The sequence below is a fragment of the Carassius gibelio genome, chromosome B24 (genome assembly GCF_023724105.1).
Source record: "Carassius gibelio isolate Cgi1373 ecotype wild population from Czech Republic chromosome B24, carGib1.2-hapl.c, whole genome shotgun sequence".
NCBI classification, from domain to species: domain Eukaryota; kingdom Metazoa; phylum Chordata; class Actinopteri; order Cypriniformes; family Cyprinidae; genus Carassius; species Carassius gibelio.
Window position 1 is genome coordinate 1,736,380 of NC_068419.1, and position 20,986 is coordinate 1,757,365.

The window sequence follows — 20,986 nt, forward strand, 5'->3', positions numbered from 1 at the left end:
GATCAGAAAACTGTGCTTTATAAACATCTGTTCAGTGCAGAGGTCGACCGATTGATTCGTCTGCACCAACGACAGACTAACGCTACTATGATTAAAGTGAAACTCTCTATTTGTTTTAAACAAACAAATGATTCATTTTTATTCAATATTTAGATTTTTTTTGTAAATAAATGAAATGTCTCCATATTTTATAAAAAAGATTAAATTTTTTTATATCAATGTCCTAGGATTCAATATTTTGAGTTTAAAAAAAAAAAACAGATGCTTTTATTAAATTTTTTTTTTTTTTACAATAAATTGTTACAATGTTTTTATTCAATATTTTGTTTCACTTAAAAAAATGTTGTTACATATCAATGTTTTTATTCAATATTTTGACATACTTAGTAAAGATAAAATTTATATAATTATTTTTATTAAAGACTTCGATTTTACCAAAAATTTTTCTTTTTAAAATAAGTTTTAAATTGACTTTAAAACTGACTTAAATTGATTTTATCTAAAATGTTACATTTAAAGTTTCATTTAAAATTTAGTTCTAAAATTTTGAATTTAATCCAAAATTCTATATTCAATATTTTAATTTCAATAATTTGATTTTACAAAAAAAAAAAAAAAAGTTACATTCAATGTTTTTATTCAACATTTTAATAATAAAATCAGACCAATAAATCAGTAATTAGACCACCCCCCAATTACACTACTAATCGGTCGACCTCTTGTACAGTGGTAAACCAAACAAATCAGAATATCAAACAATTTGCATAAAATTAAGAGCTAAAAAAAAGTAATAATGTGTATGAGCTGATGGAGAAGCAAATAATATTGAGCAGTAAATGTGAGGATGTGGTGATTGAGGGCTTCTCGTCTGACGGGGTTAGTCATTTCGGGTTCCTCGGACCGGGGTACACACAAACTTACTTGTTTCAGGGATGAGTGAGTCCAGACCCTGTGGGTCCCGGAGCTCCTCACTCCTGCAGGGGGCGCCCTCCTTCAGCCCATTCTCCTGGGCAGGGCCCACTGAGACACCACTAGAGGGAGCCCCGCTGCCCCCAGCAGTCTCCTGGGCCCCCTCAGCCTAAAAACACACAGCAGGGCATCAATACCAGACACGAGGGAGATGGAGATGGAGGCTTGAACACAACAGAACTCAATCCTTGCATGGTGAAGAAATACGGCTGATATACAGAACCAGTTTAGACACTGGACTCAATTCATGTTTGATAATCCAAAGTTTTCGATTTTAAAATAATTCACTTATTTTGAAAATATGTTATATATATATATATTTCTATATATATATTTTTTTTTCCTCGCCAAGTAATTTTTTTTGTTTTATATTTTGATCACTTCATTACTTTTTTTTATTATAGAATGAAACTCTACACTGTGCAGGGAACAAAGCAAAACTTTACAATCAAAAATCATGACAGAAATGTAATGACTCATGGAAATAGAAGGTGAATTCTTTTTTTCAATTTAAAATAATGACGATGAATGGGAACGAATAGAAATCCATGCAAACGGAGACGCGTGCCAATCATATGCACTTAAACTTTTTAAGAATTACGTTCAGAAACAAAAACGTTTTAATAATTCTAAACTTGAAAAAATATGAACAGAAGCTCACAAGTTTTCATCCAACATATAAAACTGCACCATGCTTAATTTAAACTCATTTTATATTTATTACAGATGTAGCAAAAAGTACAACATTCATGCTGTTTCCGAAAGTCTCCGTAAATGTGTGTTAAAGTTTAAAATCAGTGTCAGTGACCATAATCACAAATGTGTGTTCAGAGGGGATGGGTGCAAACTAATAATGGGCGGAGCAAGTGGTCATGTGACTGAAATGGATGGCCATAGGCTGAGGGGCAGGTGACATCACTATCACACATCGGCCTGAACCCACGGGTTTTTTCAAATCAGACAAAAGCCCTTATTCTTGTTTTTAAAATGGCAGAAAAATTTAACTTAAAAAAAAAAAAAAAAAAAAAAAATGAAAAATGTAAGTGATTTTTTGGGGGGGGGGCTGGACTGAAAACTGTAAAAACACATGGACACGCAAAAGCATGAAAAAAAAAAAACTTTCCATGCAAGTGTAATATTACTTACCACTCATTTAAAATAAAACCGCTTTTAAAGGAACATTTCACTAAAAATAAAGATAGTTAAGCCTCCTCAAAGTCCCCTTTTACGGTAACCGTACAGAAATCATGAGAGTTTTCAAACAACATGATTAATACCCCACCCCTATATACTGCTGATTTGAAAAAAAAAAGAAATAAAATAAATAATATTAAAAATGCATCATTTAAATAGCAATCGGCAAAGGAGAGGAAAGTATAGATTGCTTGTCTAAAGCAAAAACACTATGAAACGCATCATATTTGGTGATAAAGTGAGACTATTTTGGAAATCAGTGCCTCAGAGAGAAACAAACATTAGGTTTTGATGCAGGACAGTGTAACTGATGCTTAAGTGAATTACTCCTTTAAACACTTCACAGCTTCTGAATCGTCTAAATGTAGAATAAACTAGGACTTGGCTTCTTCTTAACACTTAAAACATCTCAGAGGTTCGTGCATCTGATCGTCTCCCAAACTCACCTTAACTTTCCCTCCTCCGGGCTCGTGATTGACATTATCCATCGAGCCCACCTTGGGCTGAGCTTTATCCTTAAAGTTGACCTTACGGCTCTCGATCTTGACTTCGCCTCCACCTCCAGAGAAACACACAAACTGGTCTAAAAGCTGAGACTTCGGAGCCATTTAAAAGAGCGTTTCTGCTCTCTTCATACCTGGTTTGTGTTTGATGTTGGCCTTGGAGCCACACTTCGAGGCCACTTTACTCAGGTCAACCTTCTTGTTGAGAATCTGCACCTGTGAACACACAATCATCTGCTCAAACCGAAGCTCAACGTGAACCTGAAACTAACGACTTGAGTCAGCGTGAGAGAAGATTATGAACAAACGTCCCGAATCCAGTCCTCAGCTACACGTGCTTCTCCCAGCTCATGAGTGAAGAAAGCATCTCACTGAACGACGGCTACACCGCATGCACAAACGTTACTTACGTTCCCTCCTCCAGGAACATGTTTGATATTGTCCTTGGAGCCCAAGCGAGAAGTCACGTGACTGTAGTCCAGTTTTTTGGAGACTATCTGAACCTATAACACAGCACGGCGGGCCGGGAGGGACGGGACACCCGGGAGGATCAGGTTAGAGAGGGAAGACAACAGAGGACACAAGTAGAAGCATCTAGTAGATACTATAGACACCGATAGGGCTCTTAAACACACCGTTTCCTCTCGTTTTTAAACTTAGCTAATAAAACCAGAAATGAAACTGATACAAAACAGAAATTTAGATTCAGTGATGATGCTACAAATGGACATGTGATGCCGGGATACATCAAATCCTATGCTTCTCAGTGAAAATCTTAAAAATTAATTTCTATGTGATAGCATCAGTTTTGTGATTGTTCACTGCTGCACATTTTAAAACCGACAAGGGTTAAGCAATATTATAATTATTTATAATTGTATTATGCAATTTGAGCATCCCGGACGTGGTGTATAATGTGATGCAGAGCCAAACACTTTATGATAAACAAACACTAATGATTACAAACCCAAGGATCTCCAGAATCTGATATCAATATCTGCTGATTAAACGAGCAATCACAGATCCATATTCTTATTTTATTGCTATTATTATTATTTAGACTTTATTGAAAAACAATTACATAAATATAATATTATATATATATATATATATATATATATATATATATATATATATATATATATATATATATATATATATATATATATATATATATATATACATATATATAATATTTTTTGTATAAAATATTAATGAACATCATAATAATTTTATTAAGTATATTTTCTAACATTTTGAATTTTAGTACTAAAATTTGAGATGAGTCAAAGTAATAAAATTTTAATAACAATAACAGAATATTATATATAACATTAATATATAATATTATATTATTATATTAATATTATATTATTTATATAATATTATATAACACTATATAAGAGAAATGTGTGTATTTTAGGTTTCTTAAGTATAGATATTAATTATAACAAGTAATTAAATATGCAATAAATATTTGTCATATTAACATATTAAATATATACAAAAAATAACATTAATATATATATAATAAAAACACAAAAATAAATAATTTTATTCAGTTCACATGAATTACTTACAAATTAAATATAAAATAAATAAAAATACATTTTAAGATTTAAAATATAAAAATATTTTTTAGAGAAAATAGTACAATAATATTATCTGACATCTTTTTTTAAGTATATATGAAGACTTTTTTCATTTGCAAAAACAGATTTGTTATTAACAACTTTATAAAAATTATGTTTTTTTTTATTGTGCATTCCAATAAATATCAATCAAACTGCAGGTTTTTTTTTTTTGATGAAGTAAAAAAAAAAAAAATATATATATATATATATATATATATATATATATATATAGCCTATACAGCTAACTAACACAATACAAAAATAAGATCACAAAAAAAAAAAAAAAAAAAACCTTGATTTGAGTTATCGGTTTTTGCAAATAAACTCCACATAATATTTGTGTACAGTTGTCAATCACTGAAGACCCACTGTAATATCAGATCTGTGTGTGCTACACTGAGAAGAGAAGGGGAGACAGACGTGCAGAAGTGAGTGTGATGAGCGGATGAACTCACTTTGACCTGGCTGGTCTCTTTGGAGGGCGAGCTCTGAGACACTGACACCTGCAGGCAGAACAAGCCCAAATACAGCCCTCGAGTCAATCACTCATACTGTACACCTGGAGATGGGACGAGCTAAAACTACTGTAACCTCATACGAGAAGCAGGAACACTTTAGGATCAGAGGAAGAGGCAGGAACAGGGGCACGATTCAATCATGCACGATTCATCTTCATGCTCCAAACACAAAAGTGTGACCTCGCTTTAAAGCCTGACTCTCTTAGACTCTTCGTGCTGACAGGAGTGTTAGAGAGCTCAGCCAGGAAAAAAGACCAGGATGAGCCACAAATGCGATACCAGAAAGTGAAGCTGTGACTTCAGGACGTGAGTGATAAATAATGATTGTGAAGACTGGAGCAGAACAGACACTATAAGAGACGGGAATCATGCTGCTTTTCACTCACAGGACTCGGTTTGCAGAGAGAGAGACAATTAAAGACAGAAGAACTGCGTCCGAAAACAAAGGCAGTGACTTTACAGGCAGCGGTGAAGAATATAAAGAATAGCTAATGATTAATGTGCTTAGTTTTCTCTAGAAATGCAATTTAAAGCTGGAAAAAGGATATTTATTCATTACAAATTACATGATGTTAACATTTGATTAATAATAAAATAATAATAATAATAATAATAGTATTAAAGATTTGCGCCGATGCCTTTGGATGATGCCTGTAATGTCACAATTTCTCAGGTTTCGTCATGCAAAAAAAGCCAATGAAGTTTGTTTAAATAATGCTGTTTCAGATAAGAAACTGCTCGAACTGGAACGGAAATAAAAATAAATTAAAGCTAAACAGAATTAAAGCACACAAATTTGATGAAATTAAAAATTAAAATGAAAACTGAAAATAATAATAATAATAATAAAATAAAAAATTATAATAATAATAATATGTGTGTTTATATTTCATCAAATAGTATAATAGTATGTAAATAATTAATATAATAAATAAATTAAATTGCAAAGCATCACCATTGTATTTTTTTCCCTAAGTGTGTAACATACACATGGGTCAAAGACGAAAAAGGGTTTAATAATAAAAACAATACAGTGAGTGTAATACTGCTTTAAACTGTTGTCGTTTCCCCCAATTTTTTTGAAAAGGTTTTCTGTTTAATTTAATTGCAATTTAATTTTAGTTGTTCCGATCGAAAAATAAATATCATACATTTTCCCCTGATTTACAGAAGACACCCACTAAAATGTCATTCAGTGTAACAATCTCGTCAAGCATATTTACATCAAAAATCTATTTATGACACGTTTAAAAAGACTAATTACTTTCACCCCAAGTACTAATTAGCTAGTACTAATTAATTACACTATACTTGGTCAATAAGAAAACAAATCAAATTCAACATGCGCCCTTATTCTTTTAAATATTTTAATATGTTGTTACATTTTTACTGAATGACAATGTAACAATTTCAACCAAATTTCGACATTTTATTCTCCAAAAACATTAAAAGTAGAAACTTTAATGTCATTTAAAGTGCTTCCTATGGACATAAAAACTGCTTTTGTAAATGTATTTTAACGTCTTTGACCCACACACTACTAAACATGTAAACAGTGTAAAGCTGGAGGATAGATGAAGGGTGCATGCATGCGTTACCTTCCCTCCTCCCGGCTGGTGCTTGATGTTGTCTGTGGAGCCGATCTTGGAGCGGATGTTTTTGGTGTCGGGTGCCGGTGTGGAGCCGGAGCTGGGCCGCGCTGTGCTGCGAGTCAATGCGCTGGTGCTGGAGGTGGAGCTGGAGGCGGGTCGAGGAGCGCGGGGGACCGCAGGCTTCTTCTCAGGCCCAGCGGCGGCTGTAGTGCTGCTGGAGACGGGTGTTTTGGTGGAGCGCGGGCGAGCGGAGATGCTGCTGCTGCTTGTAGTGGTGGAGGCTTTGAGAGGAGCAGGTTTAGAGCGGGACGCATCTGAAACCACAGTTTGAGAGAAACACTAGTTTGGGCTGTGGGTGAACTCTTAAACACTTCCACAGAAAGTAAAACGAAAGGTTCACCCATACAAGATTGCAAAATTTTAATTCTGTTATTAATGACTCGCCCTTGTGTCATTCCAAACCGTTAAACCTCATCTGTTCATCTTCAGAACACAAATACAGATATTTCTGATGAAATCCGAGAGCTCTCTGATTGACAGCTAGTCTCCTAGGCATCTTAAAGTGCCCCGATTAAGCAAATGAAAATGCAATCGACATCCCGCAAAAGTTTTAAATCTGAAAGTGCACCGTGTATAAGAGTCGACTCTGAATCATTGAAACAAGTCGTTTTTTTAAATCAAATCCCAAGCTGTTTCGTGTTAATGTCAACATGAATCGTTAGCATATTGCTCGCCCACTTGTTGGTCTTTCTGCATTGGTCTCAATGAACATGCAAATTCATTCTTTGCCACTAGGTGTCACTTCTGAAGCGGTAAAAATAGCGGTTTCCGCTGAAACACAAAGCAGCACTGCGTTCACAAACACTTCTTTATCAGGCATTAGACGCATAATGAAAATGAGACTAATCAGACCAATCACAGCAGATTAGCATCATGCAAAGGAATGGTTTTTCTAAGAACGAATCTTTTGGGAGTAGTTGAGCAAAATAAAAGCATATTTTAAGACAACAAAAGTGTTTTTTTGTGTTGTTAGGGACTCCCAAACCAAAACATGAACCTTTCAGAACCCATAATATGAGCACTTTAAAATAATCCATGGGACATCAGTGGAGAGTTTGGAGAGCATCACATACTTAAAGTATGAAATGCATGCATGCTAATATGTTGTTTATGTTTAGATCAAAGTGTAAACAATGTAAACGTCGTATCCGCATGGCACAGCTGACACGGAGATCCTTGCTGTCTATGAGAGAGCTGTTGCTAGAAACATGCTAACAACATGCTAGTCGCATGCTAGCAACATGCTAGTTGCATGCTAGCAACATGCTAGTTGCATGCTAGAAACATGCTAGCAACATGTTAGTCTCATGCTAATCATGCTAGAAACATGCTAGCATCAAGCTAATCATGCTAAAATAATGCTAGCAACATGCCAGTCACATGCTAGAAACATGCTAGCAACATGCTAATCATGCTAGAAACACGCTAGCAACATGTTAGTCTCATGCTAATCCTGCTAGAAACATGCTAGCATCAAGCTAATCATGCTTAAATCATGCTAGCAACATGCTAGTCGCATGCTAGTCATGCTAGAAAAATGCTAGCAATATGCTAGCAACATGGTAGCAACATGCTAATCATGTTAGATACATGCTAGCAACATGCTAGCAAACATTCTAATCATGCTAGAAACATGCTAGCAACATAATGTTGTTTATGTTTAGATCAAAGTGTAAACAATGTAAACGGCGTATCCGCATGGCTCAGCTGACACAGAGATCCTTGCTGTCTATGAGAGAGCTGTTGGATTTCATCAGAAATATCTTTATGTTGAACAGATGAACAGATGTCTTATGGGTTTGGAACGACATGAGGGCGAATGATATTTTTTTTGGGGGGGTGAGCTATCCCTTTAAGGGAAATACGTGCCGAAACCTTTAGAAACAGTGTGTGTTTGAGCGATATCTGAATGTTCAGTTCATAGCACAAAACCCTCTTTATGTGTCAGATTAAAATAATCTCTCTGCTCCGCTGCGTTCGGTTCAAAGCTCTGGATTCGGTCGAGCAGCCGAGCTCCGTGTGGGAGATTATCCCAAACTCATTCCTGCTGCGCAATTCACTTCTGGATTTAAATGTGTTTGTCAGAGCAGCATCTCTAAAAATATCTTTTACGTCTTGCTATTAAGTCACTACACTGAATCGACATAACACCACCATTCAAAAGTCTGGAATAATTAGGATTTTTATAGTTTTAGAAGTTTTATGCACTCCAAAGTTGTGCTCATTTAATAAAAAATATAGTTAAAACAGCAATATTGTGAAATCTAACCTTTAAATATTTGAATATATTTTCATGTGATGCAAGTAACCATAAATAAACTGAAAAATATTTATTCTAAATCAAATAAACAATGATATATATAATTATTTCTACAATTTAAATTAACTGTTCTATTTAAATATATTTCATTTACGTGATGCAAAGTTGAATTTTCAGCAGCCATAAATAAACATAAACATAAAGTCATTTTAATGGAAACAATTGTATAATTTTGTATTAATTTACTAAAAATATTTTAATTGTTCATTCACATTAATAATAATAATAATAATAATAATAATAATAATAATAATAATAATAATAATAATAATACATTGTGTTCTATTTGAATACATTTTAAAATGTAATTTATTCATTGGATGCAAAGCTGAATTTTCAGCAGCAATTAATAAACTTATTATTGAATAAAATAGTTTTATATATGTGACCCTGGAGCACAAAAGTGTACTTTTTTTTTCAAAATTGAGATTTATGCATCATCTGAAAGCTGAAGAAGTAATCTTTCCATTGATGTATGGCTTGTTAGGAAGACAATATTTGTTGAAAATCTGAGGGTACAAAAAAACTAAATATTGAAGAAAATCATCTTTAAAGTTATCAAAGTTCTTAGCAATGCATATTACTAACCCAAAAGTTTTTTTTAATGTATTCACGGTAGGAAATTTACAAAATATCTTCAAGGAACATGATCTTTATTTAATATCCTAATGATTTTTGGCATAAAAGGAAAATCTTAATGTATTGTTGGCTATTGCAACAAATATACCCCCCGGAGACTTATGCTCCAGGGTCACATGTATAATATACATTAATTTCCTTCAACATGTAGTGTTAGAAGTGATTTGGTGTTTGTTGTACCTGTAGTTTTCAGTGTGCTTGGTTTCTTTTCATCTCCTGGTTTGCTCTCAGTCTTTGCAACTAAACACAAAATCAGAAATGCATGATGTGAATATTGATAAACCAGCTCAGATGCAGTGTCTCCTCTTTAAATGCATCATGTCTGACCGGGGCGTCGTGCGACAGGAGCGCTGGCGGCGGGGCGTGCTGCGCTCGCAGGTTTGTCTGCAGCAGGTCGAGCCGGAGCCACAGCAGTCTTTGGCACAGACGGCCGTTTCTCTGTGACCGTCTGTCGGAGGAGAAAACTCAAGGTCAATTAGGGTCTCTCTGTAGTAAAAACACATCATAATCAAAAATCTAATTGCATTTCGTGTTTGTTATTGTTAATCTAATCCCTGATCGCACATATTAACCTTCATTTAATGTCAATAGTTAAACACTGACTTTAGTCAGTTGTGTAGTTCAACAGATGGCCACTAGAGGGAAGACTTGTGTCAGACTTGGGAAAAAAAGTTCATTAGTTCTGACTAATAACTGAAATGATGAAAATTCAGCTTTGATAAAAGAAATAAATTATATTTTAACATATATTCACAAATAATTTTTTTTTTTAAAATTGCAATATTATTTCACAATTTTACTGATTTTACTGATTTTTTTAATCAAATACATGCAGCATTGTTGACCTTTTGCACCGTGGAGTAGTTTAAACAACAGTAAAGCTTTAAAACAAGTGTTGATGTGGTCAAGCATGGACCGCACACACAAACAGAGCATCCACACGGAGATGAGCGCCGGATGGAGTCGCTTCCACCTCTGGAAGAGGATTGGGACGTGGTCTTCAGCACACGGATGGGGACTCACCTTGGGCTTGACCTCTCTGGTGACTGTGCTGGACGCTGTGGAGGGTCGTGTGGGGGCTGTGGAGGGCCGTTTGGTGCCAGCGGCTGGGGCAGGAGCTTTGGGCACTGGGGCTTTTTGTCTGAGGGGGGCGGGTGCACTGGTGGTTGAGGTAGGGGTGGAGCGCTTGGGCGGGGCTGTAGCGCTGGAGGCGGAGCTCGGCCGGGGCTTGGCGGAGCTAAGTTTGGTTGCACCGGCGACAGGCTGCATGGATGGACAGCAAACCCAACAGATGGACGGCAAACGATGAACAAAAAACAGAATATGGACAAATGATAACGGCAGCGACATGAGCAGAGCAGGCCAATAAAAGCACAAGATCAGATCCAGTCCAAATTATAGTTTACTCTGATTATAAGATGGTCATGTAGGGATGGGAACCGGGAGTCGTTTCCTGATTTCAGTTCCTGGATGCTAATAAACTCATTTCTGAGCCACTAAAGAACCAAAATGAAAATTTATCTTAGTTTTAGTTAATAAAAAAAAGAAAAAAAAAGGTTTAACATTGGTCATTGAAAAAGCTTTAACAAAATATAAATATTAGGTAGCCTTTGCAACCATGTGTAATAAGAATTAATTTATTTATTTATTGTTTATATATAAGGATTAAAATGACTAACTTGAAAAACACAAATAAATAAAGAGTGATATAAAAAAATAACATGACAGTAAAAAAATAACTTAAAAAAATAATAATTATTAAATTAATATATGTATATATGTGTGTGTGTGAGATATATATATAAAATATAGTACAAAAATAAAACTTTTGACTCGCAATCTTCAACCCTAAATAAATGACTAATTGGAAATAAGTAAAAATTAAAAAAATTAAAAAAAAAAAAAAAAAAAATATATATATATATATATATATATATATATATATATATATATATATATATATATATATATATATATATATATATATATATATATATAGACAAATAAAATGACAAAACATAAAATTACTACAAATTAAAAAAATATAAATAGAACAGCGAATTGAATACATCAAATAAACTATATTAGCACATAATTCTGAATGCACCGTAAGTCGCTTTGGATAAAAGAATCTGCTAAATGCATGAATTTAATGTAATTTTTAGTTCATAATAAAATGGTGTTAGTTTTAGGTTCTCGATTCCCAACCCTACATTAGTGCTAAATGAGTTTTGGGATGGATATGCTTCAAGAACAGAATCAAACTCATTAGCAGAAGCAGAAGCTAAAGCAGGAAGCTCAATGGAGGACGAAGAGACACGTCTTCACTAACCTTGCTCTTCTTCTCAGGACTCGTCAGGTCTTTTCCAGGAGCACCGTTGCTCACCGCAGACTTGGGTTTAGCAGCTGCTTTTTTGGCTTTCTCGTCCTTCTCAGCTTTGGCAGGTTTCTTGTCAGCCGGCTCGGTCTTTTCTGTTTTCTGTTCTACTTTCTCCTTTTCGATCTCGTCTTGTTCGGTCTTCTGTTCTGCTTTCTCCTTCTCCACTTCCTTCGCCGGTTCTTCTTTGTTCTTCTGTTCATCTACTTTCAGATCGGATTTGTTCTCCTCGACTTTCGTTTCCTCTTTGTTCTTCTCTACTTTCACTTCTTTTTCAGTCTTCAGCTCGATCGTTTCCACCGGCTCCATCTTCTCTTTCTCCATCTTTGGAGAGGAATCGATCTTTGCTGCCGTCTCGATTTTATCGGTGATCTTATCAGCCTTTTCAGTCTCATCTTTAGTATCTTTCTCAACCTTCACTGGCGTTTCTACTTTGTGTGCTATTTCATCCTTGTCCTCCTTCTCTGATTTAGCCACATCCACGTCTTTGATTTTGTCTTCAGTGTTTTCTCCTTTGGTTGTGTGGACCGTTTGGTCTTTCTCCTCCACCGTTTCCATTTTCTGATCTTTGTCCGTCTTGGTGACAACATTAAAGTCATCGAACTTCTGGACGGTGTTTATTTTGTTCACCTCCGGCTTGTTCTTCTCAGAGTTTTCTGGTAGGAAGAAACAAGTTGAAACAGATTCATATATAAAAAAAGTTGTCACGGCTAAGAAGTTTCAATGGTTTAGTCAAAGCCAAACCAAAGACAAAAGACAAACCAAGTCACAAACTCTCTGATCACTTCACGTTCAATGGCAGATCCATTACAAAGACTGTTCGTCTCTTTGAGCTGAAGGACAAAAGCTAAAGCTGCAGACTAACAAAACCATTCACCATTAGATGCTATAATCTGAACATCAGTATGATAATATTTTTCTTATGCATATGGGAGCTGAGATACTGTATCCTGTATTAAAACCAAATCTGTCATCACACAGTGTGGATTTCAGCTATTTGTAAGAAATATCTACGCATTGAGTCGACTTCAAACTCTTGCACTGAGCAGGTGCATGTATGATAACATCGACAGGAGTTTCACAGCGACACATAAAAGCAGATGAGAAACTGTGAGAAATACAGAACAGCACCTGCTCAAAATGAAGAAAATCAGTCTAGAAATGTGAAGACGCCTGCAAAACAGACGGATAGTAGCCTGACGGGACTGTGCTTTGAGAAGCAACCTCAAGAAAGAAAGACGGAGAAAATACCTGGAGTTTTCGTTTGTCCTTTGATAAACCAAATCCGTCTGGGATTGTAGATTACATATTTTTCACAATGCTTCTCATTTACTCTGATGTTTCTGAAGAGGATGACTGACGCAAAGTGTCTCAAATTCAATTTCATTATGGAGTTAGATCTTTTTCTTGTCAGCTTTTTGGATAATAAAACAATCGGGAGTTCAAGTACTGCTGTCGTCTTTGTTAAATACTAAAAAAATAACTGTAGAAGCAAGACTTGTCATGCATGCAGATCACATGATTGTTGGTAACGCCCAACTCCAGACTCTAAATCAACCCCAAATATTACAAGAAATCAGCCTGAATTGGTGTGCAACAAACATCATCATTAGCACTAATCCAGACTTTATATCATCTGCACCAGCGTTTCCATTTATCAAAACCATTGCACCAGTGATTTTATCTGTCGTTTGCTTCCCCTTGAGGCAGGAAACATGTTTCAATCAGACATTTGCTTCAATGCATTTTCACAATCTCTCAACCAGACATCTGAGGGATTAAACTAGATTATTTAACACACCCCTCCAAGTGAATTACTATTTCAACGAAAAACTAAACTCGTAGGTGTTGACCGTTGTAGGGTGCAGCGTGACATTTCTGGAGCTCTACACATCATTAGAAATGCGGTGCAGGTTGATGAGAGTTTCTGACCTGGATTTGCTGGGGGGCAGGTTTTACTCTAGGAAATCAGGACAGAAATGACTTCTGATGGGTAATGAGCATGCGTTGGCAGTGGCGTGATAGTGGCGTACACACAGAACAGAGACACTACATAAATCAGCTACTTCTGACAGCGCTACCGTCAGAAAGACGCAGTCTGGACTCATGTCTCATCATACAGACTCGATGAACCCAATTATATGCATGAACCTTTTTTGCATTAAAGCACAACAGGTTCTTCATACTGGAAAAGGTTACATTTTATTCCAAAAGAACCATTTTTTATTAGAGTGAAGAGCTTTATTTTTAACACTATAAATAACATTTATTTTAGGTATTGTTCATTAAAGGTTCTTTGAGAACCCAAAAACAAATCATACATGGCTTCAATGCTAAAAAAAGAAACAAGCCTTTTAAGAGCCTTAAAAAAAAAAAAAAATGAAATACAGCAGCACATAATTTCCAAACCTTAATTTCTTTGTTCCTATGAAAAATTATGCAATGCTTCTTTCAAGGTCTCATCATATTGGCTCAATAAATCCAATTTCACACACATATACATTCTTAAAAATAAATGTTCCTAACTGGCATCAATGGTACCATGAATATTTTTAGCATCAATGCATAAAAGCTGTTTTAGACTGGAAAAATGTTCCATTCAGTTCCAAAACAAGCTTTTTTCCCCCATGCATGTTGATAGTTCTGAATGGAACCATGGATGCCAATAAAGAACCATTATTTTTAAAAGTGCAAGAAAAAAACTCTTCGATTCTTCAATGGCATCAATGCAGAAACCATTGAAAGACGCTTTCCAAACCTTAATATCTTTGTTTCTAAGAATGATCATGCACATCGCTCACCAATAAAACCCGGTCTGTATCCTACAGCTCAAAATTGACTCTTGCTTTGCCATCACCTACCCTCAAACGCCTCAGCAATCGTGTCGATTTTGTCTCCAGCGTTGTTGCACGTCCCATTAAGGGCACGTGGAGTCACTGGCACGGGTAGAACGACTCCTTGGTCCTTGTCGATGAATGGTCCCTCCAGCAGGTCGTCCACGGGCGAGAGGAGAAAGCCGCTTTGGTCTTTGCGTGTAGGGAAAGGGGGCAAATGTAGTTCGATATCGTTCCGTAGGTCGCTGCGAGTGGATGATAGTGTTGGTGGCGGGGTTGGAGGTTGATCGTCAGCTACGGTTAGAGAGCGTTTCATAGCCCCGGCATGCTGGCGACGAGGTCCTCCGATAGGAGACGGCAACTTGTCAAGAACGTCTCCACCGGGATACTTATCCGGGAGCTCGAGACTGGCAGGTACGGAAAGGTGCGAACACTCGGACATCGCTCGCCTCATCGCCTTCCTCTGTTGCTCGGCTCTTCCCATTAAGCAAGGCGCAAGTTCTTCCTCTTCTTCGCTTTCATGCGACGAGCCTTCAGCCTTCGTCCGCTTGTCTTTGCTCTCCAGGTTGCTATCGTTGTCTACGCCAATGACACAGTAGTTTGGAGGGGTCGGTGAGGTCGGTGTCCTGAGACTCTGCTCCAGAAGCAATCCGGAGAACGGAGTCGGTTTCGAGGGATCGAGAGGCGACAGAACTTCTTTGTGACCCGCAGGTGATTCCAGAAGCATCATGTCATTGTTGTCCGCAGTGCAAGTCGAGAACCTTCCGGGAGACGCAGCCGACGGAGACGAGGACGAGAAGCTTTCCGGACTGTCTCCGGTGCTGCCGAAAGACACGCTTGTAGGAACGGCTCCTCGTCCGGAGACGCCGAGCTCAGAAGGAGACTCGTAGAAGCATAGCTTGTCTTCATCCGTCATCCCCGCTCCCCGAAGGACACCTCCGAAACTCGGCGGTGCCCCGAGGTCACCGTGCTGCCAGTCCCATCCCGGAGGGGCGGCTGATGTGGACACGTTTGGGACTTTACATAGCTCACTGTATTCTGAGAACGGAGACGCCGGTTGTTGGTTCGAGAGAGAGGACATGCTTCTGTTCCCCGGTCTCTGCTTCTGGTTTGGGTGTTTTTGGGTCTTAGTCCTTTTCCTGTGTTGGAGTGTAAGGGTCTCGTAACCTCACAAGCCAACCTTTTCTGCTGCTTCTACACCCAACAGCAGACTAAGCAGCAGAGAGATCTGGCTGGAAGCGTCTCTCTCTCTCTCTCTCTCTCTCTCTCTCTATCACATGCTTAGTAAAGTGGCTGTTGATTCGCTGCTCCCTCCAAAACCAGCTCCCTCCTTCCTCTCTGCCTCTCTCGTTTTCTCCACGTTGTCCTCTCTGCATCCATCTTTTCTTCCTCTCCTCTCTCTGATAGTGACACACTACTATCATCCCTGAGGCTACATGCATGCAGAATGAGGAAGGGCTTAATGAGCATTCATTTGCACACACAGTTTCAGAGAGTGTGCACATCTATCGTAGTCTTGTTGGGTAACATAATCGGTCTGGAAATTTCCAAACATACAGACTATATCAGGTTTAGATCATCGGAGGCACAGATTTGCATATAGACGATAAGCCTAAACAACGAGATTATTGTTTTCCTCTTACATGCAGTTTTTAATCTTGTCCTTGTTGATTTATACTGTTAATGTCTCTAAATACGTGACGTTCAAATCTGAATGATTGTTTTTGTTGTTGCATTTCCGTGCCTGTGCATGACTCATCAGAAAGACAACATCATTCCTCACTGTCAGAAATAAATGCACATTCAACAGACGAAAAATTATGCTACTTTATTAACTCCCCATTCTCATCCCATCTCTTTAACCAACCAAAAGCTGTTGCAATGTTATGCTTGCTTTATTAAGACACTGTTAGAAGAATCCCTGGATTCTCTCAAACAGAAACTATTTTCGTCATGTATTTATCTCACTGACTTCATGTCTGTGTGGCTCTCTGAGCGCCAGTCCACTGAACGCGTCAAATCAATCCCGCGTCCCCATGTGAGTGTGTCCAGGCCGTCAGGGACAGAGACACCGTAGGGATGATCTCATCTGACCCCAGTCTGAAACCCACCGGCCCGGTTACACAAGCACAACTGAAAGACGCCTGTCTGGTATATAACAGGACGATTCGGCACTGTGTGTTAAATCTGCCATCAATTATGAATGGAAAGAAACACTTGCATCCCCCTTTAAAATCTAAAAGAAACAAATAAACAACAAAAAGTTTGCATAGTGACATGAATATAAAAAAGTCAAGATATTCAGAATTTGAGTTGCAGAAAACAGACTTTTTTTAATGCATTAAAAATTTCACTGAAGCAAAAATGACCTCAAATATTACAAGTTATTTTTGCTGTTGCACTGTGTATTTGACAGTGAGAGAATGTTGCGTCACAAATTAATTGTTATTATTTAATATTTAAGAAATAAAATACAAATAAATAAAGGAAAGCCTTCTAAAAATGACTTTAAACCACATAAATGTGTCTCTGAACAGTTGGAAAACAAATGGGGATGGAGACAAAAAAATAAAATAAATAAATAAATGAATAATAATAATAATAATAGTAATAGTAATAATAATAGTAATAAAAAAAAAATAAAAAAAAATAATATATATATATATATATATATATATATAGTAAATTCCCAAATGGACCCAAACCAATATTTTAATTAATTATTAATAAATAAAGTTTTTAAAATAACATGCTAACCGATTACACAGAGAATGTATTTAGATTTTTTGTTTTCTGAACAAAAATAATATCTAAACAGATCTGAGTTTGATGTAATAAATAAAATGTCTGAAAAAATAAAATGTAAACAGCTTTTTGTTAGACGTGATGAGTGAATGAATAAACAACAAATAAAGTAAATAAGTCAAGTTAATAAATAAATAAATAAATGTATTGCTCAAGTAAAAAATATAACAGCTTTTCCTTGAATAAATGAGTGAGTGAATGAATGTTCATCAAGTCGGCACATTTATAAAACAAAAATATTAAATAAATAAATTCATTGATTGAATACAAATCCAATCATTTTCTGAAAAGATTTGAGAAGTATTGAATCAATCGAAACAGATTTGAGACGGTCGTTTCAAATAAATAAATAGAAGTAAACTAAATAAATAAAACATTTGCTGCCAGCTTGAACAAAGTCATCAAACAGAAACGAGTGCCAGCAGCGTCCAGTGCCAACACACATCCTGACCTACATGTACAGTACGTACAGTCTCATGACCTACATGTTGGGTTGTGTAGCATAAGGCTCGAAGCGACTTCCTGATGACAAACGCCAAACACAGATTCGAACGGACAGCAGAATCACAAATAAAGTTTGCTGAAGCATGCAGGCTTTAATTACATCACAAGATATTCTTCTAGTGATGTTAGGAATGAGATCCTGAAGCATGAGCAGAACCAGGGATATATATAAAGAGGAGTTGGAGGTTTAGTGCGAGGCTGAACACATTCATCAATGTCAGAACAGAAACACACAGGTGGTCCAAAAGAGAGGAAGCTGCGAGAACATAAAGCCAACAACCGTCTACCCAGATGCTATTTTAAGCACATCACCCCTCCTCCTAAGAGCTAACATCGTTTCCTTGGTACCCCTGCATCCTTAGGTCTCCCGAGCAACTGCCTCCCGTCGCCATGGCAACAGGAGCATCGTCTCCTAAAGGACACCGGCGTCCAGAAATACAGCGCGAGCGAGTGAGGTCAAGCAATGTTGAGTGGGATTATGGGAAAGGCCAGAAGACCAGTGTTATTTTACCATCACTGATATACTATAAGAGTTTTTGTTAATATTTTTGAATTTGTTTTTCAAACCATTTTCCTGTTTTCATTGTAATTTTTGATCAAGTTTTAGTGTTTTCGTTGTTTTTGTTGTTGTTTGTTTGTTATTTTTATTCATTATAGTTTAGTAAGTGTAAATTTTTTGTTATAGTTATTTTATTACTTCAAAATAAACTTAACGAAAATGGCTAAATATTTTTTTTTAATAATCATTGTTATACTGTTATATATTGTTAATATTTCTGTTAATATTTTGAAGATTTATTGCAGTTTTATTTTTTGTTGTGTGTTTTTGTTGTTTTTATTCATTTTAGTTTTATAAATGTCTAAAGTAATTAAGGTTTTAAACTTAACGAAAATGTCAAAATGTTTTTTTTTTTTAAGAATCATTGATATACTATTATATATCGTTAATTATTTTATATATTTATTTTGAAGATTTTATTTGCACCTTTTATTTTTTATGGCAATTTTAGTTCAAGTTTTAGTGTTCTCATTTTGTTGTAATTTCTATTAAATAACTGTATTCAATATTTTGAATTAGATTTTTTTCATTATTACATAAACATTTTGTTCAGTCATTTTTATTATTTAAAGCTTTATTTTTCATTTTAAATGTGTTTTTAAAATTAATTAACTTTTTATTTTAGTATTTTAATGCAGATTGAATGAAAATGAGAAGTGATGACTTGCCAACTAAACTTTAAATATAATTTTTAATTTAATTTTGTTTACTAATTCTTTAGATTAGATTCAACTTTATTGTCATTATGCAGAGTACAAGTACACAGCTAATGAAATGCACTTAGCATCTAATCAGAAGTGCAAGAATATAGTGTTTTATATACATATAAGAGCGATACAAGCTGTGATATACAGAATGTACAGTGGAGCTGCTATATACAATATTGAGCAGAGTATATACAGAATATAAATAGGAATGCAATGAAGGATTATATACACATTATGAACAGCAGCAAAAAATACAGTTGGATGAGTGTGCAATAGTATTGTTAAACAATGCATTCAATGCAAAATAACAGTAGTGCAATGATATTAGTGCCGTAAGCACTTCAGCAGTTCCCCGATCTACTACCGCTGTGCCAATCTAACCATTCTCCGAGTCTGAGACAGAAATAGGCTCTTCTAGTTCAGTCAGATCAATTCTGTCACCAGCTCTGACACTCACAGGGCTTTACAATCAGCAAACACACATTAGGAGAGCTGCTCTTTCTCTGTCTCTGCCAGCCGTGATGATGAAGCTAACCTCACACCGCGTGATGAATGCTCAGATCTTCAATAGTTCGTCTGAAGGGGAGACAGATCAATTCAGCTGCAGTCTTTTACACAACATTTTTCAGCATCAACTGAAGCATCGCTCAACCTGAGCTGTCGAATCGTTCAATGCTGCTATTTATATTCTGCAAAGAAACATCAGTACGCATCAATCACTATTACTACCGTACAACATAGTGTGCTGCCTACCTAGGGACCATTTAAATGCACATGAAATATGCCAAAGAGGTGATTTACTGCTCGAGAAACATTTCTGGTTATTATCAATGTTGAAAACAGTTGTGCTGCACAATAATTTTGTGGAAACTGATGCATTTTTATTTTTTAGTTCAAAGTTCAAAGTTCAAAAGAACAGCATTTATTTGTAACGGAAATCTATTCGATGCATTCAATACAAAAAAAAAAAGTGCACGTTTAAAAAAGTTAAATCTTATAAAAAACATTTTAAACAATATAGATGCTAAAAATGCACTGGATTGAAGCTTAAAAAGAAGATCAACTCTATTCTATCAACACAATACATGTTTCTGCAAGTAATTTCAACAGAAATAAAGGAGAAAATGAACAAATCACTGCATAAACATGTCAGACTAAAAGGAGTTCAGAGCTGCTGAGATGTTTAATGTGAGCTGGGAATACGTTTTTATTTTTTTCTGTTTAAATCTTAATCGGTGCATCGATGAGCAGACGCTAATTATTCTGCTGATCGCAGCCTGTTCGCTTTTCTCCAACCGCCTACTGAAGCAACTGTTGAAGAAACCGTCCCCGGGCTGCCTCATTTACATATCTCCATAATTAAGATACATTTGTGAAATTACATATGAATCTTAGAAGTGATGCTGAGCACACTACAACATCTTATGACAAAAAGCCACACTTATGGCCACTTTCTCAGCATGTGTCCTTGTTACCATGGAAACATCAGCATCTTTTCAGCTGCCGTGGAAACCGCATCCTCCCTGGATGCAGTCTGTGTTTACAACAGTCGATGCGTTGACCTTTACGCCTCCGTCACTCTGCTGCTCTCAGACGCTGATTTGTTTTATCAGGACCTTTGACCCTCTGACTCCATCTGAATCCATTATTAAATGCCGTTATTAAAAACGTACTATTTTGTTTTTATCAAGGATGCATTAAATTTATCAAAATTGACATTAAAGACTTTTACAATGTTCAGAGATTTTAATTCAAAGCAAAACTGTGTTCA

General features: G+C 36.1%; 1 protein-coding gene across 11 annotated transcripts in view; it reads right to left on the minus strand.

The window, feature by feature from the left end:
• Positions 1-20,986, minus strand: part of LOC128012938 (microtubule-associated protein 4) — a 56,204-nt gene that overhangs the window by 4,452 nt on the left and 30,766 nt on the right. For 5 of the 11 annotated variants that reach the window (XM_052595536.1, XM_052595537.1, XM_052595538.1 and 2 more), the window contains 10 exons: positions 11,762-12,462; positions 10,453-10,692; positions 9,757-9,877; positions 9,610-9,669; positions 6,417-6,724; positions 4,756-4,803; positions 3,077-3,169; positions 2,801-2,882; positions 2,610-2,722; positions 922-1,078 (listed from right to left, as the gene is read on the minus strand). In XM_052595536.1, coding sequence (XP_052451496.1) covers positions 922-1,078; positions 2,610-2,722; positions 2,801-2,882; positions 3,077-3,169; positions 4,756-4,803; positions 6,417-6,724; positions 9,610-9,669; positions 9,757-9,877; positions 10,453-10,692; positions 11,762-12,462 — 1,923 coding nt within the window. Of the gene's footprint in view, positions 1-921; positions 1,079-2,609; positions 2,723-2,800; positions 2,883-3,076; positions 3,170-4,755; positions 4,804-6,416; positions 6,725-9,609; positions 9,670-9,756; positions 9,878-10,452; positions 10,693-11,761; positions 12,463-14,667; positions 16,632-20,986 lie in introns of those variants that run through there. The other 6 variants (XM_052595539.1, XM_052595541.1, XM_052595542.1 and 3 more) reach the window with 3 other exon arrangements.